The sequence below is a fragment of the Ammospiza caudacuta genome, chromosome 10 (genome assembly GCF_027887145.1).
Source record: "Ammospiza caudacuta isolate bAmmCau1 chromosome 10, bAmmCau1.pri, whole genome shotgun sequence".
NCBI classification, from domain to species: Eukaryota; Metazoa; Chordata; class Aves; order Passeriformes; family Passerellidae; genus Ammospiza; species Ammospiza caudacuta.
This window is the reverse complement of record NC_080602.1, coordinates 9,879,601-9,906,601: the sequence shown is the minus strand read 5'-3', so window position 1 is coordinate 9,906,601 and position 27,001 is coordinate 9,879,601. Positions and strand designations below refer to the sequence as shown.

Below are 27,001 nucleotides of genomic sequence, written 5' to 3'. Positions count from 1 at the left end.
CCTGTGATGCGAATCACAAAGCTCCCTCTGCTCCCTGGGATGTGCTGAAAGCCCCACTGTGGCTGCAGTGCTCCCTGGCTGTAGGTGGCCTGCAGGTGATGAGTTACACTCTGGCCTGGCTCTGGCTCAGCTCCTCTGCTCCCTGGCTGCTCAGCTTCTCTGCAGGGAGCCATTGATCCTCCCCAGCCGTGCTGCTCGACCGCTGGCGGCTGCTGCTCGTCAGCACAGACCCTGCCAGGTGAGACCTTCAGGCATCACAGCCCAGCTGTGTCCTGCAGCCAGGCACTGGCTCCCACAGGAGCACAGGCTCTGCCTCCTCCTGGCAAATGGCCCTGCCTGCAGTGGGGGCTTGGATCTAGATGAGCTTTGAGATTGCTTCTAACACAAACCAGTCTGTGATTCTGTGATCAGAGCAGAGGCACCAAGAGGCATTTGAGCCAAGGACAGGAAAACTGCTTTTCATCCTCGAGGCTGGAATTAAAGTCTGGAGTGAGGGTAGGTGATGGGAGCCTGTGGGTTCACGTGGAAAGCTCGTTCCTGCTCCTCTTGCAACTCGGCTAGAGATTTCATGGCAATATGAGCACATGCTGTGCTGCTTTGGGGTCGGTGTCCGGGCACTGTTCTGTGCAGGCAGCATCTTGATTTCAGTAATTTATAAAACCTCAGGAATTGGCTTTAAAAACTTCTGTGGCATTTGCTGTGTCCTGCATGTTCCTGATGGGAGCTGATGGACATGGGTGCAAACTGTTGCTTGAAGGGTTGGGATGAACCCAGCATTTATTGGCCAGAATAGGAATATTGACTCTTTTAAAAACAGCATGATTGAAAGAATTTGCTGAAAAACTGGGGTTTGGGGAGCGGGGGTGATGCAGTCATGGGACACAGCACATTTGTCATTCCTGTGTTAGCTTGAGGTTTCCCTCTTGTGTGCTGGGAGACAGAGGCACATTCCAGACACCAGTCCCCTCTCTGTGGCCACTGCTATGAGACACGTGGTGACACCATCTTCCTCACCCACATTCTTGTGTGTCATGTGATTGGGCTCATTTCTTGCTCTCTCTTCTCTTGTAACCTCCCCATCAGGCCATGGAACAGAGCTGGCTTTGTGTCTGGAAAGCACCAGGATCTCTCCTGGCAACTGGAGCAAAACCTACAAAGAAGAGGAGATGAGAGCCAAGTGGGCGGCTTCCTAAACGTGCAGCCTGCAGGGGCTGGGACGTGCACATCATACCAAAGCAGGTTTTTAATATTAAATAGATGGAAGGAAGATGTCTCCTTTTGCCTGAGGGATAAATAGATCTGAAACTCATCCTAGACTTTGCTGCTTGTTGCATCTGAAATATGTGTGTCTCACCCTGGAATCGAGCCTCTCCAGGAGCTGCCAATACCTGGCTACAACCCATGTGTAAAAATGCTCTGGTGTTCATGGTGTATGTGGGATGTGATGGAAATTCTCTGGGAGAAGCATCCAGTGAATGGATTTGCCTCTTTTTCCCCCAGTCCATTGCTGTGTGCACCCCATGGTCTGGACACAGCGCTTCTCATGGTGCCACCATGGTGTCACAGCTGTGGTACTCTGGTGCCCTCCCAGTGCTAGACCTCCTCCAGGAGCTGTGTGGGTGCTTCAGGAGGTGCACCCTGCTTTGCAGGGACTGAGCACTGTCTCCTTCCCTCCCGGCCCTTCCCTAAACAAATTTTACAGGTGTGAGCCCTGAGCACCTGGCTTGGCTTCTCATCTATGATCCACAGGCCCTTCAGGACCAAATGCTGTTTGTAGCTGTGGGCAGACAGCTTATTGTGCACGAGAACTGCTTAGAAAACTCTCCGTCTTGCCACTGCCATTTGCTGGGAGATGGATGGGATAAGAGAAGGATTTTTTTTCTTATCTGCTTGGCCATGAACCTCCTGGTCCAGCCATGGAGGTGTGGAGGTGGATCATAGAGCTGAAGCTGCTCTCTTGTCAGAGATGCTTGTTATCATGGTTGCAGTGTGGAGGAACATCAAGAAAAGATAACTCTGCCAAAATTTAAGTAAAACCCTGCCAAAACCTGGCAAATCTAATCTGAACTTGGGCAGTTCCAAAGCTGCTGGATGTTGGCTCTCTAAAAGGAGAAGCTGCTGCTGTGTCTTGGGAAGACCTGGAATGTGACTTGTTGGGGATTCAGAGCCTGGCACGGGGTGGATCTGGGGTGTCAGCAGCATTTAGGAGGTGCTGTGGGCAGTGATGTATGTTGTATGATATTAATGGAGGGTTGTAGGAAAGAAAGAAGGAGCAGAGCAAGGGAAGGATGAAGGATTTTCTCACTTGGAAAATACTGGTATACTTAGGAACAGTTTCCCTGCCAGAAAGCTGTGGCCAATGTCTGTCTTAAACGTTCCTCTCATTGATTCATCCCATTTCCTCCTTGCTCCTCTGCATCATCCTCTGCGTAATTCCTCTCTCTCCTTTGATGTTTTCATCCCCCATGTATTTGTAGATTATGGCTGTGTCCCCACATAGCTGTCACTGAACCAAGCTATCCATATTTAGCTCTTCTAATCTCCTCTTCCAAACCAATCCCCTCAGCCTGTTATTTTTGTGCCTCTTCTTTGAACTTCCTTCAGTTTGTCTCTTTTGTCCTTTTCTGTCATGAATGGACCAGTGAGAGGTGTCCCTGCCCGTGGCAGGGGGATGGAATGAGATAAGTTTTAAGGTCCCTTCCAAGCCAAACCATTCTGGGATATTAAGATGGCATCTTGGAGATGATCCCCTCCAGGTCACTGAAAGGATCACCTTGGGTTGGTGCTTGGCTGTTTTATGTATGTCTGTAACTCCATATTCCCCCAGTTTCTTGCACAGGGACTCTGAATGTGAGTGGGACTTGCTTTTGGCCCTCTTTGAGGCCTTGGAGGCACAACTCAGTGCCACAGCTTTGGCTGTTGTGGAAGGTCCAGCTGTCCCACACCACATTCACAGCTTGGTTGATCAAAACACCCCCAAACAAAGCCCATCTTTTACCCTACACTCCATCTCTTCTTTGTCAGCTCTGCTCTGAAAACACCAGGGCCTTTTACCACATCAACTCTTGTGCTTTATGAGTATAAAAGTTGGTGTCTTAGTGATGTGATAAAACCACATCCCTGCACGTGGTTGTGTTGTCTACCATGGGTCTACAGTGACAGAGTGGTTGTGGTGGCTTTGTCCACTCTCACCTGCAAGTGGGCACTGGCTTTTGGGATGGATGTGGACAAAGCTGGTCCCTGGACTTGTGCACCAAGCAAGCAGAGGAACCCATCCTAGATGAGACAGGTCTGAGCCTAGCTCATTTTTACTTTGAGTCATGGATCCATCTTCTCCCTCTGTATTTACAAGAATCCAATTTTGTGCTGAAATGATTTGTAAATCTCGAGCTGTCTCCCCTCTCTGACTGATTCCTGTGTACTGCAGCTTTTCAAAGGTAAGGACTTTGTGCCTGGATAAGCATTAATTAAAAGTGATTAAATTATTAATGCTCTGAGTTTGCATGTAGGGTTGTGGGTGTGTGTGCACACGTGGCTGTGCCCTGACATGAATTGCTGGAGGCCTAGCAGCCACATTGTCCATGTTTTAGGGGTTTAGATTGGTGAGACTGAGGTAGAGGAAAAAATGGGTGAAAAAACTGAAGGAAAAGTTGAGACAGGCAGGTGGAGTTGTGTTATTCCCTAACAGAGAGCTGAGCTGCTGTGCCAGCTTCTTTCCTCAGCCCTGACCTACCGAGTGTCAGCTTTGGCTTGCAGTCCTTGCTTGGTGATCCTTGCCAAGGTTTGTTGGTAACTTTTGTGTTCTTGCTGTCTCCAGGAGCCTGCTTTTCCAGCCTCTTTCAGACTCATCTCTTGATCTGTTGCAATGAAGATTCCAAACTCTACAATATGTTTTTCATCCCTAGGGTGGTGGGGTCTGTGCTTGGTGCTCAGGATGCTGGCCAGTGTGCTGTGTAGCACAAGGCAGACCCTGTAGGCAAGTTAAAGCCACTTGCCATGAAAATCCTTCTTTTTCATCTGATTTCTCATGCCTGCCTTGCAGATTTGGGTTTTAGGGATGTCTGTAGGTTGGCTGTTTCAGCCTCTGTGTCATTTGGCCAGGTTTGTGGAGCTGGTGGTTATCAGATGGCTCTTAACAGTGGCTGGAGCTGCCAGTGGTTTGTGAAAGGTCTCATAGATTTGTATCCTCCCTCCAGGAGATTGATGCACTGAGGCACTGTGAAACCTTTTATGTTCTCCTTTGCCTGCTTAAATGTGCTGGTCAGCAAGTGCTGTTAATGGCAGCTATTGAGCACTGCTCGGATCCTCGGGTGCAGCTGCCTGGTTATTTTGGTGGAAAAAAAATAGCAAAAGCAAGACTTTCCCTCACAGTGGTTCTTCCACATAGAAACCTGACTTGCAGCAGACATGGCTGGTGTCAGGAGTGCAGGGGATGCTGGAGGATGGAGATGTAGGAAACAGAAATATGAGAAGCCAGGCATGCATCTGTGATGGTTGGCTGTGTTGGCAGAAGGGTGGGTATAGGTTGTGGGGTGTAATGGGGGACCTGGGTTCCCAGTGGGAAGTCACTTGCTGTCTTTAGAGCTTTCCTGCTCAGGCAGCACTGCCAGAGGTGAGGATGACAGCTGACCATGGCAGCAGCAGTGCTGAAGAAGGAGCTGGAGGCTGGGTTGGTCATTGTGAAGGATACTTGTGGCCATCTGTGGTCAGGCTCTATGTTTCTAATAGTTTCTGCTCTGCTATGACCCAGATGCATCTCCATTGCTTTTCCACATGGGATCTTTCCCTTTTTCCCCACCAACTGAGCTGCTTCACATTTTAATTCAATAAATGAGGAGACCTGTGGCCCATCTGTGGGATATCAGTGTTTGATGAGGCAGAATGGAGACCCATTGACATGTGGTGGGACTGATGCACAGAGGTCCCAGCTTGGATTTCTTTCCCATGTCTCTCACTTATGTCACCTGTCCCCTTTCATCACTGCTCTTCACTACCTCTCTCCTGCTGGAGACACCTTTTTTTCCCTTCCAGGAGCAGATCTGATAGTCTTGTAAGTGGTTGGAGCAGGTGACTTGGTGCCAGCACGTCTGCCTTGGATACTATTCCTGGCTTTATTGGAGACACAGTAATATGCAAGGCTGTGCCTCTGCGGTGTCTGCCTCCTCTTGATCTCAAAATGCTGCAAGCACTGAGATAAGACAGGCTGTGTTCAAGCAGTGATTTTATTCCCATCTCCTCTGCAGAGAGAAAGCTCCTCGTAAGTCATGCTGGGTTCTATTTGCATTTCCCCAGCAGTGTGGCTGAGGTTGATAGCACCCAGCTGTCTGCATCAGCTGGGTACTTGGATCAGCCCCCAGCACTGGCATGGTGGGAGGTTGTGCCTCCAGTGTCACTGGGTGGGATGGCTCACCCTGATATTCCCATTAACTGTGACCGGATGTGGTTTTGGTGGTGCTGGTGGTGGGGCTGGGAGCTTTATGCAGGTAATCCTCTTCCAGGTTTTGGTTCCTGTGGCCCACTCACCTGTGGCCAGAACAGACTTGCTCAGCCAGGTCTGCCCAAAAGTGCCCAGATAAAACTGATCTGAGTTGGGAATGTGCTGCCAACCCCAGCACTGGGCTGCATTGTGCCATCCTTTTGGCCACCATCTGCTCTGGCCATTCTGCAGGGACTTGCTGGCCAGGGAGAGTGTTTGCATGGATGGAGGCAAACCCCCCCCCTGGATCTCAGAGCTGGAGCATGGGCAGGAAGGGACACAGAGGCACCTTTTGTAGGTCGTGCATTCCCATTACACCTTGGCATCAGCAGCCCCACAGCTGGGAGATGCCATGAATCCCAAGTCTGATGGGTGGAAGCAGATGGTGATGAGCACTGGGAACAAGTTGTGAAGGAGAGTGGTGGGGAATTGGCCTCTCTTGGCATGTTTTTAGGGGGATGCTGAGAGCCCTGGGGCTGGGAAATTGGGATCTCTGCTCCTTAAAACTCCTTACTTCCCATCTGAATTGCCTGGCTCTTTGGTGGTGGTGCTGGCCAGGAGGTCCCACACTCACTTGTCTTCTCTGAGTGGCAAACTCAGGGAGTGCAATGCTGAACCCACTGCATTCTGCACAGATGGAAGCACATGGAAGCATTAATCCTTCCTTGTGGCATTTACTGCTTCTTGATAAGGGAGGGCTGTCACAAATGTCAATCTCTTTTTCTTAGAGCAACTGCCCTGTTGCCCTGTGGGCTCAGATTTGCCAGCTAAGGAACCCATATATTCCCCAAGTGTTCCTGTGGCCTGTAGAAATAACTGGCTTTGTTTATTTGAGCTTGTGTTTATCCAGGGAAAGGTAGACTTTTGTCTAGAACAGAATCCTTTTTTCACATCTTGATGTCAGCAACCTCAACTTCCTGCTACAGCAAGAGGGGAGAGCAATGGGCAGCAGGATTGGGATCAGTGTCCCAGGCCACCCTCCTGGCTCCATCCTTGGACCTGACGCTTGTGCCACCATTATTTCCCTGCATGTGGGTGTTTGTTGGAAGCTCTTGTTGGCTGCTTTCTTGCTGGAGAAATCCAGCCAGCAAACAGTCAGGGTTAAGTGGCACCTGCACTGTTTGGGATGGGGATCTTCTGGAGCCTGTACCTCCAGTGTGTTGGGATGATGTTGTTGGGATGATGTGACTGGGAGTTCTGCTTGCAGGTGGATTAAAGATGGAATTACAGACATAGTAGGCACCAGAGCCAACAAAGGGATTTTGTCTTTAGGCTCTGCATACCCAGCTTTGGGGGTCAGGTTGGAGAAGACTCTTTGAAATTCCTTCCAAGGTCAGCAGAGGGGAAGAGGCACTGTGGTGCTGTGGTTTGGGGGGTCTAGAGATGCCCACTGAAGATGCCTGCCACCTGGGTGGATCTGCTCCCTGTAGTGACAGGAGTGAAAACATCAGAGCACCCAAATGTTGAGCTGAGCTGATCAGTGACATGGGACGTGTTGAGAGCAATGCTCCTGTGATGGAGCACCTTTGGTCCATATTCTGTCTTCTGACACAGAGTCATGAGTTTGTGACTAGTAACAAAGCTCCCTCTTGGCTTTTCTTGTCTCTGTGTCTGCAGGAGTGAAAGGACCTTGTAGGTGAGAAAAATGGTACATGGTGCTGCATAGCTTCTTCATGTGGGGATACGCTGGAGCCTAGAACCATCTCACATGCTTTGGTGGTCTCACCCTGAGTTCTGCTGACAGATCTGGACCTTCACACCCTCTCTGCCCTTGGAAATGCACTGCATAATATCTCTGCTAGTTGCTCTTCTCGGGAGTTTTTGCTTTTGGCTTTTATCACTCCAAAATGCATTTTTCTTGCCTGACTTTTATTATTGAGGACAAACCAAAATTCTCATAAATATGAATGGGTGGTCTAGATGACATTAAAACCAGTGGAGTGTTTTTATTTCTGGTTTGCCCTCTTCTCACTCTCTCATTAATAATTGCTGCTGTTCTGTCCCCTTGAGGGCGGCTGATGCACTAACCAGTGCTGCTAAGATGGCAGGCACTGCTCTGTGTGCATCTCTCCATGCCAGCACCCACTGTGGCACCCCATTGCACCTTCCTGGGGGTGGCTGTAACGAGGGGTAGGATTTAATTATCCCCCAGAGCCTGGCATGCCACGGCGCCGTTGGCATCGCTGGGGACTCTGGGTGGATTTGCTTTTCCCCCAGCGAGCAGAGGCTGTGCCGGCCGCTGCCGCCCGGGCTTGGCTCCGTTCCACTTGTGTCCTCGGCGCTGGTGAGAGCACGTTCCTCGTGATGGGAAAGCCTCCGCCACAAACACAAAGGGCTTTCAGCAGGGGAGGCAGCGGCGGGCGGACACGGATGGCCAGCGCTGGCACACTGCAGCTTCACCCCATCTCACTCCCATAGGGCTGCCTGCACACACACCAGCTTCCTCCAGCAGTCTGAGTGCAGCCGGTATTTCATCTTAAGAGCTTGGAAAGAGAAAGAAATTTTATTTCTGCAAGGGGTAGTTAGGGCCTAAAAGCGGTATGGGGGGTGGCCAGAAGGTACAGTGCTCGTTTTTGGAGCTGGGGATCTCGGTTAGCACAGCCCTGGAGGTGATGTGAAATGCACTGCTGTGGGGCGTGAGTGCTGCCCACCACCCCCAGCCAGCATTGCCCCAGGCTCCCTCTCTCCCTCCAAGGGGAAGAGCAGCCAGGGGAGCTGCCCCATGATATGCAGGGCTCTCCCAGCCATCCTGCATCTCCTGACCTTGCTCAGCAAGCTGGAGGGTGAAAAGATCATGGCAATGAGAGATAAGGCACACACAGAGGGGGAGCTGAATTTCAGGGATTGATCCATGTGTCTTTTCCTCCAGCATGGCTTTCAGTTGTTTTGTTTTGGTTGTGTCCCAGCGGAGAACCTCTGCTCCTGCCCTCACCTTTGAAGAACCATCCTGAACCTTTTTATTTTGCTCTGGAGCTTGGGGCAAGGGAGCAGGAGAGCCGCCTTGTCTCCCCACAGCTGCTGAAAGAGGCTGCTTATTACAGAGCAGGGTGAGATATGAAATCCCATCAAGCTGCCTTGCTTATTAGAGATCTCAGTGAGCTGCTTATTATGCACCATGGCATAATGCAGATTACGAATGTGACCGGGCAATAATTAGCAGAGCTGGAACTGTAATTAAACACTCCTGAGCTGCGCTGTGGTTTCTGTTGCAGAGTGGAAGGAAGCTGAACGGTCTCAGCAGGTCTCCAACATGCACACACAGCCTCCACTCCCTGGGCAATGGGGGAAAGTGATCCCTGCCACTCCCTGGGCTCTTCCTGCTGCCCACCACCCTGGTTCTTCCCTGGCTCTTCCTTTGCTGGTGACTGATGTGTGTTTTGCAGAATGGGGCATTGAGGAACCCCTTCTAAGAAGCATCCCACTTCCTTGGAGCATCTTGCCCTGGATGTGCTGATGAGGTTGCTGTGTTTTGGGGGGTGATTTTCCTGTGGGAGTCTTCTGGAAGCTCCTCTGGCAGCCTTCTGGGGCGGTTTTATGCCAAAACCACCCTTCTTGAATCACATGGGGTGCAGTTGGGCCACTGGCCCTATGGCAGCCTTGGAGGTGGATGGTCTGGAGATGGGCTCCTGGAGGAGAGCTGGTTCTGTTGCTGGGAGATTGGAGGTGGTTGTGGATGACAAGCTGTGCTGCTGAGGAGGGCACTGTGGGGTCCAGCCACTGCTGTTAGAGACCTCCAGGCCATCTTTAGTGCCAGGTGGGCTGCATGTTGCTCTGATGAGCTGTCTAGAGAGAGGATGGATGCAATACAGGGAGAGGGCTGCAGACAGAAGGTGCTTTGTGTTCTGCTGGAAAAGCAAATCCACTTGCCCTATCAGAGCCAGGATGTGATGTCCTCATCTCTGCTCCTCTGCCTAGAGATTTGTGTCACCAGGGCTGTGGAGAGAATCTGTGGGTCAGCAGTTGGTGGGGAGATGTGATGCTCCAGGCGCTTGCTGTGGTTACCCCATCGGGTGGGGCAGGCTGGGTTGGACATGCAAGGTTCTGCTGGAGTTGTTTCCCCTGCTGGAAGGAGGGAGATGTGTGAGCAAGAGAGAGAGCAGGGAAATTTTGCAGCTGGTCAGGACCAGGATGGGAGTCAGCAGCTGGGCTGGGCTGGTGCCCATGTCCACACTTGGTAACCACAAACTTGGGCTCTCCAGGTCTATTGTTTTCCCTCAGAAGAGTTTCCGAGGGTCTGGGAGTGCAACTGGGTGCTCTAGAGGAATCTTTGCCTGCTTGAAACAGGAACTCAGGTCAGCACTTGCTGCGGATGTGATGGGTTTCCTCAGTCTGCTTCTCTTCTGAGGTAGCCCAGTGCCTAAAGATCACAAATGGTGAAGAGGGGAAGTCTCAGCTGAAGAGGAGCCGCTCGCCCCTTGCTGCAGGTCCTCTCAAGCCAAGGTGTAGGGGTGGCTGGCCGTGGCTGGCTTGGCTGATGAGCCCCAAAGAGGAGAAGGTCTCCACCTTGCCTTGGCCAGCCACAGAATCAGCCCATCAGCCATCCTCCTCCTGACACTGCTGTAATCTGCCTGCGTGGCAGAGCGGCCAAGGGCCTTGGCTTCTCAGCAGCAGGGTTGCTTGGCTGGGCTTCCACTTGGCATGTTGGCTTGTTGGCTTTCCAAGCCCAGCTCTGGCTGTGGGATCTGGTTTCTGTGTGCAAAGAGAGCACAATGGCTGGATCAGGCTCTGAAGCAGATACTTGCATAGGGAAGAGGGATATGATCCAAGTGCCTGTGTCTGCAGGTGGTCACAAGGTGGTTCTGGAAGGAGAAGGATGTTGGCTTTCATGGGTGCCAGAGGGAGTCTGCTACTCGTTTGTCCTGTCCTGCTGGTTGAGCAGAAGCTCTTCTAGGGAGCCGTGGGGTCCAAAGTCATTGACTGCATTAACATCTGAGCCATAGCCAAGAGGCATCCTCAGCGGGCATGATTACAGAAGCCGTCGGGGAAGGAACTTGCCACGAGCTCTTTCAAGCAGGAGCACAGATATCTCCTGCACAAGGACTTTTGGCTGTGATCTCTGTGACTGCAGAGCTCCCCAGGGTTACATGGGCATGGCAGCAGAGCCCTGCGAGATCCTTGTCCTCTGATGGCGTGTGGGACGTGAACTGAAGGTGGCAGTTCTGAGCTTGAGGTTCTCCAGAAATGTAAATATCTGTTGATACTTGCTCTCCTTGCTGTGTTACCAGCAGTATTCCTGACAATGACCACATTTCTCTTTTTCCCCGCAGATGGAATCTCCAGTCTCTACGCCTGCAGTGTTGCCCTTGCATCTCCTCGTCCCCGTGGTGAACAACGACATCTCGTCGCCGTGCGAGCAGATCATGGTGCGCACGCGCTCGGTGGGGGTGAACACGTGCGACGTGGCCCTGGCCACCGAGCCCGAGTGCCTGGGCCCCTGCGAGCCTGGCACCAGCGTCAACCTGGAGGGCATCGTCTGGCAGGAGACAGAGGATGGTGAGTGTCATGGAGCTTCATCACAGGGGAGTTGTGGCAGTCCCTTCCTTCTCATGTCCCTGCTGTCCTGGGCTTTCCTGCCACCAGTTGGGTGGTCAGGACAGAGGAGCCGTGTGAGAGCAGGCCATAATCCGTCCAGTAAAGGGAGTAATGGGCCAATATTTGCATCAGCCCCATGTGTTGCGTTATCCTTTTGCCCAGACAGCAGGCAAAAATCTAAGCTGCCATTTCTCTGCCCTTGGACAAGAGCTGACTTGTTTTGGAGGTGCCAGGGGAAAGGCCGTGCCAGCCGGCAGGGGAATTCGACAGAGTTGACTTCATTTTTGCTTGGCAACCCGCAGGTCTGTCACAAAAACACTCAAACCCTGGGAGGTGGCAGAAATCTCCTGCTGGATTAAAAAACCCCAGTGGAGCTCTCAAAATCGACTCAGTGGGAGATCAGCCTCTCGCCTCTCTTGCCAAGCCAATCCAATCTTTTTTTTCCACTGGAGCTCATCTCATCCGTGCACAGCTTGGTTTGCTTTCCCAGGTCCTTTGATGGGTTTTCATTGCTCTTGGGGCTCTGCCAAGGAATGCAGGGATGAATAGGTGGCTCAGTGGCCCATGGCAAGTGCTGGAACTTGGCCTTCCCTCTAGCCTGAGTGGGATGCTGGAGGTTTCTGCCTTGGGAGGCATGGGGGGAACTCCTTGTGTTTGTGTGTGGAAGCAGAAACAGTCCAGAAGCACAAAGGTGGGAGAGAGCAGTGGTGGTGGAGGCTGGTTGTTGGGTCATCTCAGCCAGGTATCCATGTGCTCCTCTTGGACATCTGCTCCCACTCTTCCATTGCTGTTCTGTGCAGAGAATGAAGCTGTTGGCCTTTATCCCAGCCACTCCTCACTGAGACTGTTATTGGGGATGGAAGCTGAGCTGAAACCTCCATTCCCATTATCTGCTTCCAGTGAGGTTCTCTTCTTGTTCCATGCTTTGTAAAGTTGGGAGTTGGCCCAGTTTGCCTTTTCTCTCTTCCTGCTGGCAAACTGGTTTGGAAACCGTGGTTGGCACAGGACCAGGTGCTGCTGTGGCTGCTTGGAAAAAGCATATTGAGAAATAGCACCTGAGCTGTTTGGGAAGAGAGCAGTGGATGGACCATGCCAGGGAAGACTGGGGTGTCTAGCTTGGGATGGGGACCTTGGCACTCTTCTCCTTTACCATCCATTCCATATAGGAAAAAAAATCACCCTGGTTGAGGCAGCTGGGAGCTGTAAGTGTGTTTATTCTGCTGCTCCAAAGCAGAAGGATGTCACATGTTAGACCTGTGAGAAGAAACACAAAACAGGAGAGTTTGGAAGTCCTGCTCTGCACATCCCAGGGCCAGGGGATCTGCAGGGTGGATCTGCTCCAAAGAAATCTGTGGAAGGTCTGCACTCATCTACCACCTCCCCAGCACTGTGTGATCAATGTCTCCAAGAGCCTGGTCACTTTGTAGGATACACCACCTTCAGCTGGGGAAACTGAGGCACAGCTGGGCTGGGTTTTGGGAAACACAGCGGCACAAAGGAACATGGGCACCCTTCACTTGTGGGGCTCCCCCATCTCCCCAGCCCCATCAGCCTGTTGTCCTGGTGTGACTTCCCTTAACACAAAAGCCCTGGAGGTGCAGAGTTCCCTGAAAATCCCAGGGCTGCTGGAGAACCCCATGGGCAGCAGCAAAGCTGGGAAAGCTTGGACTTTGTAGGGTGGTTTTGGGTGGAAATCAGAAGAGGGTCACAGTGGCCGTGCCAGGATGGATGAACTGAGCATCCCTGAGGCAGGGAGCACAGAAACATCCCTCCCTGCCAGTTCCTGGTTGGGAGGCCTTGCCAAGGGAGTGGTTGCTGTTCTTTTCTGCTGCTCTTCACCCCACCGTGGAGCTCCGTGCCTGCCCCTGGCTTCTGCAGCCACCATTTCGGAGCATGCCTTGGAGGTGTCCTGTGATTTCCCACAGCCCAGATATTTTTAGTCTGTGGTAATTCAGTGAACTCGCACAGAGATGCTTCTCTGCCAGCTGCTGATGGTTGCCACTGGTGGGAGCAAGGATTTCACATCCAGTCCTGCACAAAAAGCCCTGATACTGCTTTTGGTCTCTTTGGGTCTGCTGCATGCCTTGGCTCCAGTAACACAGCATCTCTTGTCCTTGACTGTAAAGGCGGGGGGAGCCAGAACTGGTTTTTGCCTGGCATCTCTCCCCTGCCTTCCCCTTGTCAAAGATAGAGTCAAGCGTGGTGCTGGATCTGGCTGTTGGAAGCTGGAGCTTGTGAAATGTCCAGAGATGCAGCAGCCATCTCCCCTTGCCCAAAGGATACAGAGGAGAAAGCTACACCAAGGGCATGTCTGCAAAGTCAAAGCATCTGGAGACTCTCCTCAATATCTCCAGAGGGATCAATTTCTCCCCTTGCTCCTTGGGATGTAGCAGCCTCACTGGACTGCTTGGAAGGACCCCAGAGCAGTGGAGCAGCTCTTGGCTTGAATCAAGTTTAGAATCACTGAACTGAGGAATGGTTTAGTTTGAAAGGGACCTTAAAGCCCAGTTCATTCCAGCCCCTGCTGTGGAACCAGTTCATTCCACCCCCACCTTCCACTAGCCAGGGTTGCTCCAAGTCCCATCCAAGTCCCACTGAACACTTTTAGGGATGGGGCAGCCAGAGCTTCTCTGGGAAACTTGTTCCAGGGCCTCACTATCCTGCCAGGAAGGAATTTTTTTCCTAATATCCAATCTAAATCTCCGCTCTTACAGCTAAAGCCATTACTCTTTGGCCTGTCACTTCTTGGCCTTGCAAAAATCCCTCTTCAGCATTCTTTTAGAGATCCCCTTCAGGCTCTGGAAAGGACTCTTAAGATCTCCCTGAAGCCAGCCTGCTCCTCTCCATGTGGGTCTGCAAAATCACAGAGAAAAGCTTCTAAAGCCAAAGCCTGGCAATGCTTGGAAGGGTAAGCTAGGCAAGAAGGACAAGTCCATCTGAGATGGGAGTGTGAAGCTCCAGTGAACCTCATGATGTCCTTCTTCCCTGAACCAACTTTGTCCTCATGTCCCACTAGAAAATCTGCCATGAGTCCATGAGCTTTGCTAAAGCCATCCCAGAGGGCTCCCCACCATCTGTCGCTGGGCTGGGTCCACCTTCTCCTCCACCTTTGCAGGCTGGTGTTGGCCCAAGGTCTGGTCTAGCTGGCAGTGACACTGTTATTCTTGCTCTCCTGTGGCCATGCTGGTGACACTGTCCCTTTGCTGAGCCTGGCTAGCACAGGGATGTGTTTTATCAGGACACTTTCAGTGGGGAGCAGCTGTGTTGGGAACTCCTCTGGTGCTGCTGTGTGTAATTCTGATCCTCAGGAACCGAGGAACAGATTATCTGATGTGATCACACCAGGAAGCATTGCTCTCTTGGCTGCCTCACGAGCTGCCAGCTCTCCTCCATCCCCCTCAGTGAAGCTGGTGTCACCTGGCTTGGATCATGTCACCTTGTCACCTCCCCATGGTGCCACACCAGTGCTGATCCCAGCAAAACAAACACAAACCCTCTGAGCTATGAGGATCATGGTGTGGCAGCACCTGGAAAACATCAGCACAATGGACATCCCTTCCTCCAGCTCCTTGCTGGGGTGTCAGTGGCAGGTTACCCACGGCTCAGATTTCTGTGCACCAGACATTTGGATTGTCCTTTTGCAAACTTCTCATGAAGGTATGGTGGAGCACAAGCCTGCCCAGGGTTGCCACATGCCAGTGGACGTGTCCTTGCTTGGAGCAGCAGGGAAATGCAAGAGATAGGGATAGAATGGAGAAGATGGGAGGGTGAGAGCAAAGACTTCTCAAATACAATGGGTAGTGGCTTAGATGCTTCCTCTGCCAGCTCTCATGGGAACTGTGAGGTCTCATCAGGTCTCATGGATTTACACACCTTGGACTTCTCTTACAGGTGTTCTTCCTTCTCCCAGTCCCTGTCTTTGCCTCCTCCATCAGGTGGTGTGGCTGGAGCAGGTGTTGCTGGTGAAAATCAAGGCACACAAGTCATTGAGCCCCTTAGCTGTGGGTTACCCCAGCTGCAGGCTTCCTTTGTGTGTTTGAGTTTCTCCAAGAGTTCCTTGTTAATCCATCAAGCCTTCTGGCATTTCCACCTGAATTTTCTTTCTTGGGATGCATTGCTCCTAAATTAAGGAATGATCCTTGGATGTCACCTAGCTTCCTTGTGTCCCACTCCCCTCCAGGGCTCTGTCCCATGGCACTCTGTCAAATGGGTCTCTGAAGAGGCCATAGTCCTCTTTCCTGGAGTCCAGGGCAGTGATCCTTCTGTGTGCTGCAGTCCCTGGAAAGCAGTTGGATGGCCAGGGACACTCATGCACCATCTGAGCATCCATCCCTGCATGGTATGATGGGATGATGCTGTCTCCCTCTGGCCCTGTCAGGGAAACCATGTTCCAGTTGCCTGTTGAGGTTTGATAGAGGGCACTTCTCTGTGAGAAGACACCAGAGACTTCCCCCATGTTGGACAAGGTCAGCTAAAGCAGAGCCTATCACCCATGAGGGCAGGATAATGTATTTAGGAAGGGGAGAAAAAGCAGCTCCCATTCTATATCCCCCTGTGCTGTTTGGGGGCAGAAATGTAGAAATCAGAAGTAAAGTTGAGCCTGGGAAGAAGCCAGGAGAAGGTCTTTTAAGGTTTGGTTTTATTTCTCATTATACTACTCTGATTTCATCCATAATAAATTAAATTAGTTTCCCCAGGGTGAGTCTCTTTTGCCCGTGATGGTAATTGGTGAGTGATCTCTCCTCACTGGGTGAGGTGACAATTATGCTGGACAGCCCTGTGGTGTCCCCTGTCTCCTGGCAGGAGCATGGTGGCCATGAGCAGCTTTGGTGTTGTGTCCCAAAGCTTGGGCACTACAGGTCAGGTGGGATCTCTGCACATGGGGTGAAAAGCTGGAGCACCCTGGAAGTAATGCAGCTGGAGGGGAAACAACAAAGGTAATTTTAAAGATGATGCAGCTGGGGAAGAAATTAATGGAAGAAGGGGCATCCCAAAGCCAGGGCATCCTGGAAGTGATGCAGGTGGAGGAGGGATTCATGGAGATGTTCTTGGTTGGGCTTGGGGGGTTTGTCTTTGAAAAAGGGGGAAATGTGCTTCAATAGAATGGCTCCTGGTGTCCACAGCACCTTGTCCTCCATCCCACATAATGCCAGGATTTTCTCATACTCTGCCTTCCTGAATGGCAACTTTGCACCATCACCAACCCCTAATTTCTCCAGCCGGGATACAACTCTGATGTGAGCACTTGGTGAGCAGGATGCTGAGTGGTTTGCATCCAGATTTGGGTGATATTGATTCCTTAAGAGCTTCAGAGATGTCACCTTCCCATAAACCAGGTGGGGTGGGAGTTACCCAAGTGGGATTCCTTCTGTTCAAGAGCATCGGCGTTCTTGGAGATGTGAAAGCATTGCTTCCTCACTGCTGCCCTTGTCATGCCTGCTCATCATCCTGCCATGGGAGGGGGACACAGTGGGTGAAAAAAGCTGCTTAGGATCTATCCTGGGGTTTAAATTGTCCTGGGTTATTGTTGGAGGATTAGGAGAGGATTTGGTATGATTGGTTGCAGTGGGTTAAATATAGGCTGGTGTGTATTGGAGGTCTGGTGTTCCAACAGGGAAGGAGACACGGTGCCAGCTCGTTTTGCCCCTTCCTCTTTCATCTCTCTCTTGTGACTGTGGTGGTCGGGATGAAAAATGCCAGCACTTCTTTCTAATATCACACACTGGCCCCGGGATTCACAAGAGACTCCAGTGGTTTGCCATGCAATTAACTTGCAGTGGCTCACGTGGCCTTCTCTGCCTTCAGAGGGATTGAGCTGGCAGGGAGAGCAGAAGGACTGGGAGGGATTTGGGCTGGGTTGGGGTGCAGGAGGCAGCCAGGAGCTTCTTTGGATTTTAAAGAAAGGGGGACAGGCTCCTGCCTGCCATAAACTGCTGCATTAGGAGGAACAGAAGGCCATATTCCATGTGCCCTCTTTGGGATGCCTGGAACCAGCACCCCACTGGTATTTCCATGAGTTGGGCTGTGGATTCCCAGCAGTTGGTTTCTCCCTCAGGTTGTGTCCATCATCACAGCCTGGCCATGTCTTTGTTAGGGCAGGTCCCCAGCACCTTCCTCTGAAGGCAGAGCCCAGCATCTCTTGCTCACTGGGATGAGCCAGTTGTGCCTCTTAGCCATGTGCTGGCACCATGATCTGCTCGCAGCGTTTTCCAGGAGGAAAAGGAGAAAGAGAAGGTCTGCATTTCATTTCTGTCTCTGAAGGAGCCCCACGTGTCTGGCCTTGGCTCCATGTATTATCCATGCCGAAGCCTGCAGCTGGCTGCTGGCATAGCACAACGGGGGATGTGGGCTGAGATTTATAAACATGCTTCAGGCGCAGCTGCTCCAGGCTCCCTCGGCTCCATCCATCTCCCAGGGCCGTATATCTTGCTGCACTCATCAACCCTTGCAAATGTGTTTCCGAGTTTTACCTTGCTTGGATAAATGTACCTGGCACAACAGACTCTGCTCCAGTGATCCATGGCAAGGAGGAGACGCCACAATGCTGAGGGGCGCTGTGGAAGACCCCTCTGCCTCCCAGAAGAGGTACTGAGCGTCCTTCACCTCAGTGTGGGTGTGAGCCAGGCAGTTCCTCTTCTGAATTAGTGTGGAAAAGCTGAAACTCCAAGGTTTTCTGAATGCCCAGTGACTTTGCTCCGTGATGGGAGGCTGTGACCCCATGGATGGTTCTCCAGAGGAAAATACAGGGCAGAGGGATTCCCGTGGAGGTGCTGAAGCAAAGTGGCCCCGGGCAACAGAGGATTATTCTGCCAGGATTGGGTTTCCCTGCCAGGGACAGTCTTCTGGGCAGGAATGCTGGGCTCAGCTTGCCATCTAGTGGCAGTAGCAGCTTTTTCTGGAGAGTCATGAGGTTCATGGCCGTGCTGGTTCATAGCCCTGCTGGGAGGTCTGCAGCTCCACTTTGGGGTGCACAGCCCTTTCTAGGAGCTTTCTGCATTTTCCCCAAGGTCTTTCCAGCTCTTTCACATTCCCTACCCTACCTGAGCACACACGGAGCCAATGTGGATCTTCAGGTCCCCCCTGAAGGGCTGAAATCCCACAACCCTTTGGGGGTCACTGGGTTTTAACATCCCATGAAAGTAGGGAATGGGAAGAGAGGTTAGGTGAGACATGGCAAGAGAAGGGATGAGCTGGGAGTCTCCTAATCCCATCTTGGTGTCCCTCCAGCCCTGAGCCCAGTGATGGAGGGACACCAACTCTTCTGAGAGCCCATGACCACTTGTCCACCCTCCTTCAACTCTAGAGCTAATCCCTTCTTCCTGCCTGTCTTGAGGGGCAGGTTCCTGGCATCATGGGATCACACCTGGCCCTGTCTGACCCTTTCTTCTTGCCTTGCAGGGATGCTGGTGGTCAACGTCACCTGGAGAAACAAGACATACGTGGGGACACTGCTGGACTGCACGCAGCATGACTGGGCACCTCCCCGGTGAGTGCGTGGGGGGCTCTGGTGGGCTCCTGGTGCTGAGGGCAGATCTGGGCCTCTATGGCCCCCATGGCACCTGGGACACTCTGCCATGTGCCCATGGGGCTGCCACTGGGGTTGGCATGTCCTCCATGCCCAACCCAGCTGCTCCCATGGCTCTTTGCCCCTGCAGTCACATGTGGGGGGACTGGAGACAGTTTAGCACATCCCAGGGAACCTCTCTGGTTCCTCTTTATCGGCCAGTGGAGAGAGAAGTGTATGGGATTGGTAGTGAGGGGAGTAAGGGGGTCCCCACTGTGCCTTGGGGACAGCACAACCATGTCTCTGTTCAAGCCTCTGTGTCCTCCTCCTGTAGGTTCTGTGACTCTCCCACCAGTGACCTGGAGATGCGCAACGGCCGGGGCAGGGGCAAGCGGATGCGCCCCAACAGCAACACGCCGGTGAACGAGACGGCCGCTGCCTCGGAGAGCAAAGGCAGCAGCAACAGCAGCAAGACCCGGGCGGGAGCCAACAGCAAGGGCCGCCGGGGCAGCCAGAACTCCTCAGACCACCGCACCCCGCCCGGGGGCGCCGCCGAGGATGTGAAGGCCAGCCCCTCCTCGGTCACCAAGAGGAAGAGCAAACCCCTCTCCGACATGGATCTGAACTCCAGCTCGGAGGACTCCAAGGGCAGCAAGCGCATCCGCACCAACTCCATGGGCTCGGCCTCGGTGCCGCCTGCCACGGTCAAGGTGGAGCCGGCTGTCCTGGAGCGCAACTGCCCTTCGCCCATCCTCATCGACTGCCCCCACCCCAACTGTAACAAGAAGTACAAGCATATCAATGGGCTCAAGTACCACCAGGCCCACGCACACACGGATGATGACAGCAAGCTAGAAGCAGATGTGGATAGTGAGTATGGCGAGGAGCCCTCCCTGCATGCCGACATTGGGAGCTGCAATGGTGCTGCTGGAACACAGAAGGGCTCCCTCTCACCCGCGCGCTCGGCCACCCCCAAGGTGCGTTTGATGGAGCCACACAGCCCCTCCCCATCCAGCAAGTTCAGCGCCAAGGTCCCCTGCAAGAAGAAGGTGGGTGGGGAAGGGGACACAGACCTGGGTGCTCTGTCCAATGATGGCTCTGAGGATGGTCCCTCGGTGGCCGATGAGACGAGTAACGATGACTTTGACTCTCTGGAGAAGCGATGCGTTGATAAGGACAAGTCAAAGAAGGCCTCTGGTGCTAAACAGGAGAAGATTCCTTCCAAAAGCTTGAAGTCTGCCAGACCCATTGCACCAGCCATCCCCCCGCAGCCGATTTACACCTTCCAGACTGCCACGCTGACCACAGCCAGCCCCGGCTCCTCCGCTGGCCTGGCCACAACTGTGGTCCAGACCATGCCCAACAGCCCCCAGCTCAAACCCATCCAGCCCAAGCCAACAGTGATGGGAGAGCCCTTCGCTGTCAACCCTGCCCTCACCCCTTCCAAGGAGAAGAAGAAGAAAGACAAGAAGAAGAAAGAGCCCAAAGAGGTGGAAAACCCTTTGACTCCTGGCAAAGCCTGCAGAGCAGAGGAAGGTAAGAGCCCTTTCCGGGGGGAATCCAGTGAGCTGGGAGTGAAAGGAGAGGGGCTGCTGAACGGTTCATCTGACCCCCACCAGAGCCGGCTCGCCAGCATCAAGGCCGAGGCAGATAAAATCTACAGCTTCACTGACAACGCCCCCAGTCCCTCCATCGGCGGGGCCAGCAGGCTGGAGAACACCAACCCAGCCCAGCCCCTGACCCCACTGCATGTTGTCACCCAGAATGGGGCAGAGGCCAGCTCGGTGAAGACCAACAGCCCGGCCTACTCGGACATCTCTGATGCTGGGGAGGATGGGGAGGGCAAGCTGGAGAGTGTGAAGGCGAAGGATCCAGAGCAGCTGGTCAAGGAAGGCGCCAAAAAAGCTCTTTTCCCACCACAACCGCAGAGCAAAGAGTCTCCCTTCTACCAAGGCTTTGAAACCTACTATTCCCCTGGCTACCCCCAGGCTAGCCCAGGACCCCTGAATCCTGGCGGGCAGTCTGCAGCCGAGACACAGACCTTGAAGCTGAAGAAGGACGAGGAACAGGAGAGCCCGGAGGTGAAGGTGAAGAGTGAAGGCTGTGAAGAGAAGAAGGCAGAGCTCGGCAGTGGCTCCAGCCAGCAGCCCTCGGTCATCCAGCAGCGCCCCAACATGTACATGCAGTCCCTTTACTACAACCAGTACGCCTACGTGCCACCCTACGGCTACAGCGAGCAGGGCTACCATGCCCACCTGCTGAGCACCAACCCTGCCTACCGCCAGCAGTACGAGGAGCAGCAGAAGCAGAGGCAGAGCCTGGAGCAGCAGCAGCAGCGAGGGCTGGAGAAGAAGGCAGAGCTGGGCTTGAAAGAGAGGGAGGCGGCGCTCAAAGAAGAATGGAAGCAGAAGCCACCCATGCCCCCAACGCTGACCAAAGCCCCAAGCCTCACAGACCTCGTCAAGTCGGGGCTGAGCAAGCCCAAGGAGCAGGGAGGTCCTGATATGGCCAAATCCGTCATCATCCCCAAGCTGGAGGAGTCGTCCAAGCTGTCCAGCAGCCAGGTCGCTGAGGGGCTGAAGGTGAAGCTGGGTGAGCCTGGTCACCTGGGGAAGGAGACGGCTGAGACGAAGGCTGGCTCCGAGTGTGGCCGGCAGGCGGAGGTGGACCCTGTTCTCTGGTACAGACAGGTAATGCCTTGCCCTGTCTGCCAGCCTAGCCTTCCTTGGGTTTGCTCCTGGAGGAAGCTGCTCACTGGGCTTTGATGGGGCCATCACCTCAGAGAGCACATGGGGAGACTCCATGAGAGAAAAAGGGTGGGGCTGTGAGGCCGCAGATGAGCTAGGGAGAGCCTGGGGAAGGGGAATGGAGTTTGCTGGTCTCCTCCAAACCCAGCCTGGATTTGGGACAGGTGGGGCTATGGAGAGGCAGCTGCTCTGGTGGTTGGCTTGTTCTTGCAGGAAGTGGAGGCCATGGGTGGGCCAAGGAGAGCTCAGAGAAAGGGAATGGGGTTTGCCAGTCTTCTCCAAACACAGGCTGGTTTTGGGACAGGCAGGATCAGAGGCAGGCAGCTGTTCTGATGGCTGGCTGTTCTTGCAGGAAGCCGAGCCCCGGATGTGGACCTACGTGTACCCAGCAAAGTACTCAGACATCAAGACAGAGGATGAGCGGTGGAAAGAGGAGAGGGACCGAAAGTTGAAGGAAGAAAGAAATCGAAGCAAAGAAGCCTCGTCCAAGGAGGACGGGAAGGAGAGCAGCAGCTCCGAGTGCAAGCTGACCCCCACCGAGGAGGCTCGCATGGTGGGGAAGGACCCCAGGCCCAGTGTCCACGTCCCCGTGTCCTCACCCCTCACGCAGCATCAGTCCTACATCCCGTACATGCACGGCTACTCCTACAGCCAGTCGTATGACCCCAACCACCCCAGCTACCGTGCCATGCCCACCGTCATGATGCAGAACTACCCAGGTAGGGAGCTGGGGCCTTCAGGGGGTGTCCATTGCCAGCTGTCCCTGCTCTCGGGGTGGGGGGTGGCTGTGGGACATCCTCTCACACACTTACAGAGCTGCATGCTCCCACTGTGCTGCCTGAATGCTCCGGGTGCCCTGACTGCTTTTTTCCCCCAGGATCATACCTACCCTCCAGCTACTCCTTCTCTCCATATGGGAGCAAGGCATCTGGCAGTGATGACAGTGACAAGTCCCGGGCCAGCCCCAGCGTGAGCTGTAAATCCAGCTCGGAGTCCAAGGCCCTGGACATCCTGCAGCAGCATGCCAGCCACTACAAGAGCAAATCACCCACGGTGAGCATCAGCAGGGTGCTGGCTTCACCCAGCTCTGTGGGATAGTCCCTAGATCCTATAATGAGGTGGGAGCAGCTCTGTTTGTCATGTGGTTTTGCTGTTTCTATTGCTGTGGGGGGACCTGCAGCCATGGATTCCTACATTACAAATCCTTTGGGATGGACCAGCCAAACTTGTGCCTCAGTGCTGGGGCATCTCCAGGCCCTGCAGCAACCAGGTGACACTTGTCCCCAGCCCTGGAGCTGGCAGGTGGGATGTGGGGGCTGTCTCCATTCCATGGCTCCTGCTGGGCTGAGCTGGGAGACACAGTGAGGAAAGAGTGGTCCTCAAACAGGCCCTGTATCCTCCACATGGCTTTTGTCTGTCCCGCCCCATGGGCAGAGGCAGAGGGAGCATCCTGATACATGCCCTGGGGTCACTGTTCATGTCCCTCAGCAGTGTGTGCTTTCTCCTCCCCAGATAAGCGAGAAGACGTCTCAGGAGCGGGAGCGCAGTGGCTGTGGGGTGGTGGGGGGCAGTGGCAGCTGCAGCAGCGTTGGAGGAGCGGGGGCAGGGGAGAGGAGTGGTGACCGGCCCCGCACGTCGCCCTCGCAGCGCCTGCTCTCCACACATCACCACCACCACCACCTCGGGTACTCGCTGCTGCCAGCACAGTACAACCTGCCCTATGCAACAGGTGAGAGTGGGGCTGGGCTGGGGGGGGCTGCACCTGCCCTTGGGCCATGAGACCCTTACTCTGTCCCCGAGGGCCCGGCCTAGCAGCTGCTGACCCCTCTTCTCCCCGCAGGTCTCTCCTCCACAGCCATCGTGGCCAGCCAGCAAGGCTCCGCCCCATCCCTGTACCCGCCTCCCCGGAGGTGAGAACGGTAAGGCTCCGCTCCTGCCGCACTCCCCAGCCGGGCCGGGCCCCAGGTGCCCGGCATGGGCACTCACGGGATGCCCTCGAGGGTTTAGGGTTTGCCCGTGCCTCTTGGGGCTCGTGGGAGCTGACTTGCCCTTGGGTCGTGGCAGGATGTGACACACCGGGATGCCTGGGCTGTACAAGACGTGTGACTGGCTCACATGGAGAAGCGCTGGAGACTCCTTTAGACATCAGTTGAATGGTGTTAATTGTACTGCTTGACGTTCCTGCCGTGATCTGAGGCAGACTGTCTTCTCCCCTCGTCGGACACACACTGACTCCCCACCCACCCCTCTCTGGGGACTGGGTGAGCTGGTACCTGCGGATATATTTATTCTACTGAGCACCAGCACTTGGGGTGGAGGCGACTCACCTGCCTGGTGCATATGAAGAGGAAACAGAAGCACTGAGGTTTCTTGATGAATTTGGGACCCTGCCGTGTCTCTGTGAGCTGCTGCTTCACGATAGGACTGGGGGCAGGCGGGGACTTGGAACATGGGGCCGAGCCTGCCGTGTGGCCACAGTCTCAGGAAAGGAAGGAAGGAAGGACTGGCTCACAGAGCCTTGGCGGGTGTCAGGGGGCTGGTGTGAGCCAGGTGGGTGGGTGGCAGCCTGGCTGGAGGCAGCTGTGGGGCTCTCCCAGTCCCTCATCTGGTCCTGCACCCCACAGCACCCACAACTCTGTGCCTGTGGGCAGAAGCCACCAGCACGTGGCCAGTGGCCAGAGTGGGGCTGGATAAGCTCTTGGCCCCAGCAAAGCAGCCTCTGCCCTTGGGGGCTGGGGCTCTGTGGGGCTGGGGGCAGCAGGGGACAGAGCTGGGGGCTGTGTCTGTCACCCCACAGGCTGTCTGGGCCCCCCAGGCTGTGCACGGCCAAGACCTGCCTGAAGCTCCTGCCTGTGGCTTTTGCTTTGGTTTCGGAGCTGCAGCTCTACAAATCCCAGCCTTTTCTCTGCCCCACTATCACGGCAAGTGCCCCCCAAACCCTGGGGCAGCACATCCTGCTGTTGGGGGGGCTGTGGCTCCCCTTTTCATCCACCTTTTGCTTTGAGGGCAGCTTCCCCAGGCCGCAGGCAGGGCGCAGCAAGAAACAAGCACACTTAGGTTCTGCCGGAGGCGTGTGGGGCCGTGCCGGTTCCCGCTCCAGCCTCGTGCCAGGGCTGGGGGCACCAGGTCCTGGAGGAAGATGGTCCCCACTCCTGGCTGCTCCCAGCTCTGAGGACAGGGGCTTTCTGGTCCTCTGCCCCCAGCCCCAGCGCGGCTCACCCCAGGCCGACACTCTACCTCGGCCCCGCAGCGGCCGGGCCGCCCGCCCTGCCCCGCCTCTCCCGCTGCCCGGCCGGGGGACAGGGGCCGTCGCTCTCAGTTGTGTGTGTCCGTGTCGCACCCGGCCCTGAGGGCCGCTGTACGGGGATGCTCTGCCTGCTGGGCTTTGTACATACTGTAAAAAGCAATTGTTTGAAAGCTGTTGTTTTGGGTTTTGTTTTCTTTCCCCGCTTCTTCCCCATCCCACTGTACCCAGTTGGAAAGGAGGTGCTGGCTGCTCTCGGCCCGCTTCAGGTGCCGGCAGCACAGCGGCCCCAGCCTGCTCTTGTTGTCTGACTCATTTTTCTTCCACCTTTTGTTGTGTTTGGAAGGAGACGGGGCCGCGTGGCCCGGCACACTCCGCAGGGACAAGGTGGGTTGATGGACCCGCCCCACACCCGGCACAGAGCCACACATAGCCACGGGAGCGGGGACTGGCGGGCTCGGGGGGCTCTGAGAGCCCCACATCCCACCGTGGAGGAGTGAGTGTCCTGACTGGCAGGGTCGGGGTGCTCTGAGAGCCCCACATCCCACCGTGGAGCAGTGTCCCGACTGGCAGGGTTGGGGTGCTCAGAGCCCCACATCCCACCGTGGAGGAGTGAGTGTCCTGACTGGCAGGGTTGGGGTGCTCAGAGCCCCACATCCCACCGTGGAGGAGTGTCCTGACTGGCAGGGTTGGGGTGCTCAGAGCCCCACATCCCACCGTGGAGGAGTGTCCCGCTGGCTGCTCCTACCTCCAGCCCCGGCCGGCCCAGCCCAGCCGGGCTCCCAGCACGGCCGGGGCCCACAGCGGCCCCAGCGGCGCAGAGGAAGTGCCTGGGGGTGTTGGGGGTGCCACAAGCTTTGCTGGCAGGCAGAGGGGCTTGGGGGGCTGCTCCCCACCTTCCCACTTGGGTCCCAGTTGAGTCTCCCTTTAGGTGTTAAATGAAACAACAGTTTTTGCAGAATAGGTTTGAGGTTTGACTTTTCGGGGTTCTCTGGGCCAGCTGCTGCCCACAGGGCCGCCCCCAGCCCCGGTGTCAGACCGTTGGTGTTTATAGCTCGTTTCCATTGGCGTTGCTGTGTTGGGTTTCATTTCAGTCTTCCTGACTCTGCCCTTCTGTAAAGTGTACATTATTACCAAGTTCCTTGTTTTTTTATATATATATATATAAATATATATATATACCAACTGTACTCTTCTTGCCTTTGTACATTTAGGCAAGGAGGGAGAATAAATCTTTTTAAGAGACAATCACAAACCTGTGAGGGTGGCTTTTTCTTGCTGTTCCCCCAAGTCTGGTCCTTTATCCCTAAAGAGTGTGGCCAGTTATTTTTAGGGGCGGGAGAGGGGATTTCCCTGCCTCAGGCATCTGAGAAAGGCTCCTGGTTCTCACTGACCCCTAGATCCACCTCTGGCCCAGCACTCATGGCTCTGGTGGGTGCTGCAGCTGAGCTCAGAGCTGGTAATTGGGGGCAGAACCCCCTAGGGCTGAACCCCTGGGCACCAAGGGCCTGCTCTACACCATGGCCTGAGGTTCAGGAGGTACAGGGCAGAGGCACCTTCCACATTTTCCAGAGGTGCTTTTGGAAGGCATTTGATGATCTTGGAAATCCACATTTGCCCTCCTTTACTTGAGGCAGGGCAGGAGAGGATTTGAAATTGTCCGAGAAGCACATGCAGTTACGCAGCCTCGTATCTCCAGCAGAATGACGAGCTCAGATCAGCCTCACTGCAGCTCCTGTGATTAGAATCCTACATTTTACCAGTCAAATTTACCAGTAAGAAGCAGCAAAGTGGTTCCCATCCCATCAGCTGGGATGTGCCAGCGACTGGCACGTGCAGGGACACCCAGGAGGCACCCACCAGTCTCGGGCCAGAGTTGGGGCAGCTCCAGACACAAGAAGGGATAAAACTGCACCCTTCTCAAGGCAGCAGCAGCACTCAGCAGTTTCAGCCAGGAACACCCATTCCCAAGGGCTCCTCTTTCAGAGGACAGCCTCTTTGATTTTAAACTGGTAGAGGGTCTAATGCCCTGCTGGAGAGAGCAGAGCTCCTTTCCCTCTTGGCTTCATGGAGGTGAAAGAGGGCAAAAGAGACCCAAATTTATGATTATTTATTCACACTCACTCATATCCGAGCCCCACCTCTCCCTAACCACTCACCATGGTGGATATGGAATGATGCAGGTCCAACTTCCCAGTAGAATCATCTGTGAAGGGCAAGGGCACAACAGGAGCAATCCCACAACAAGGAGCCAGGCCAGGAAGAGCTGAGGGCACTGCCCTGGGGCACAGCCCAATTCCCTGCCAGAGAGAGCCAGCCCAAGTACAGGGACAGGGCTGAGCCATGACCTACTGCTGGCACCATGTGGCCCCTTCCTGCAAAAGCCCCTGGGTGGGGAGAATATCCCAGCACCTGCCCCCACACAACCCTTTGGTTTGGACACAGCCATTGGTGGCATCTCAAGCCTTGAGCTCATCCCTGTGGGAAGATGAGTAGGA

The 27,001-nt window shown here is 54.4% G+C and overlaps 1 protein-coding gene across 1 annotated transcript in view; it reads left to right on the top strand.

Moving 5' to 3' along the window:
* The window catches only part of ZNF609 (zinc finger protein 609), a 59,668-nt gene extending 36,107 nt beyond the window's left edge, over positions 1-23,561 (top strand). The window contains exons 3-10 of the mRNA XM_058811290.1: positions 10,744-10,969; positions 18,407-18,494; positions 18,847-21,202; positions 21,612-21,978; positions 22,137-22,312; positions 22,772-22,988; positions 23,100-23,178; positions 23,324-23,561. Of these exons, the coding sequence (XP_058667273.1) occupies positions 10,744-10,969; positions 18,407-18,494; positions 18,847-21,202; positions 21,612-21,978; positions 22,137-22,312; positions 22,772-22,988; positions 23,100-23,173 (3,504 nt within the window). The 3' untranslated portion in view covers positions 23,174-23,178; positions 23,324-23,561. The remainder of the gene's footprint in view (positions 1-10,743; positions 10,970-18,406; positions 18,495-18,846; positions 21,203-21,611; positions 21,979-22,136; positions 22,313-22,771; positions 22,989-23,099; positions 23,179-23,323) is intronic.
* Positions 23,562-27,001: the final 3,440 nt, after the last annotated feature.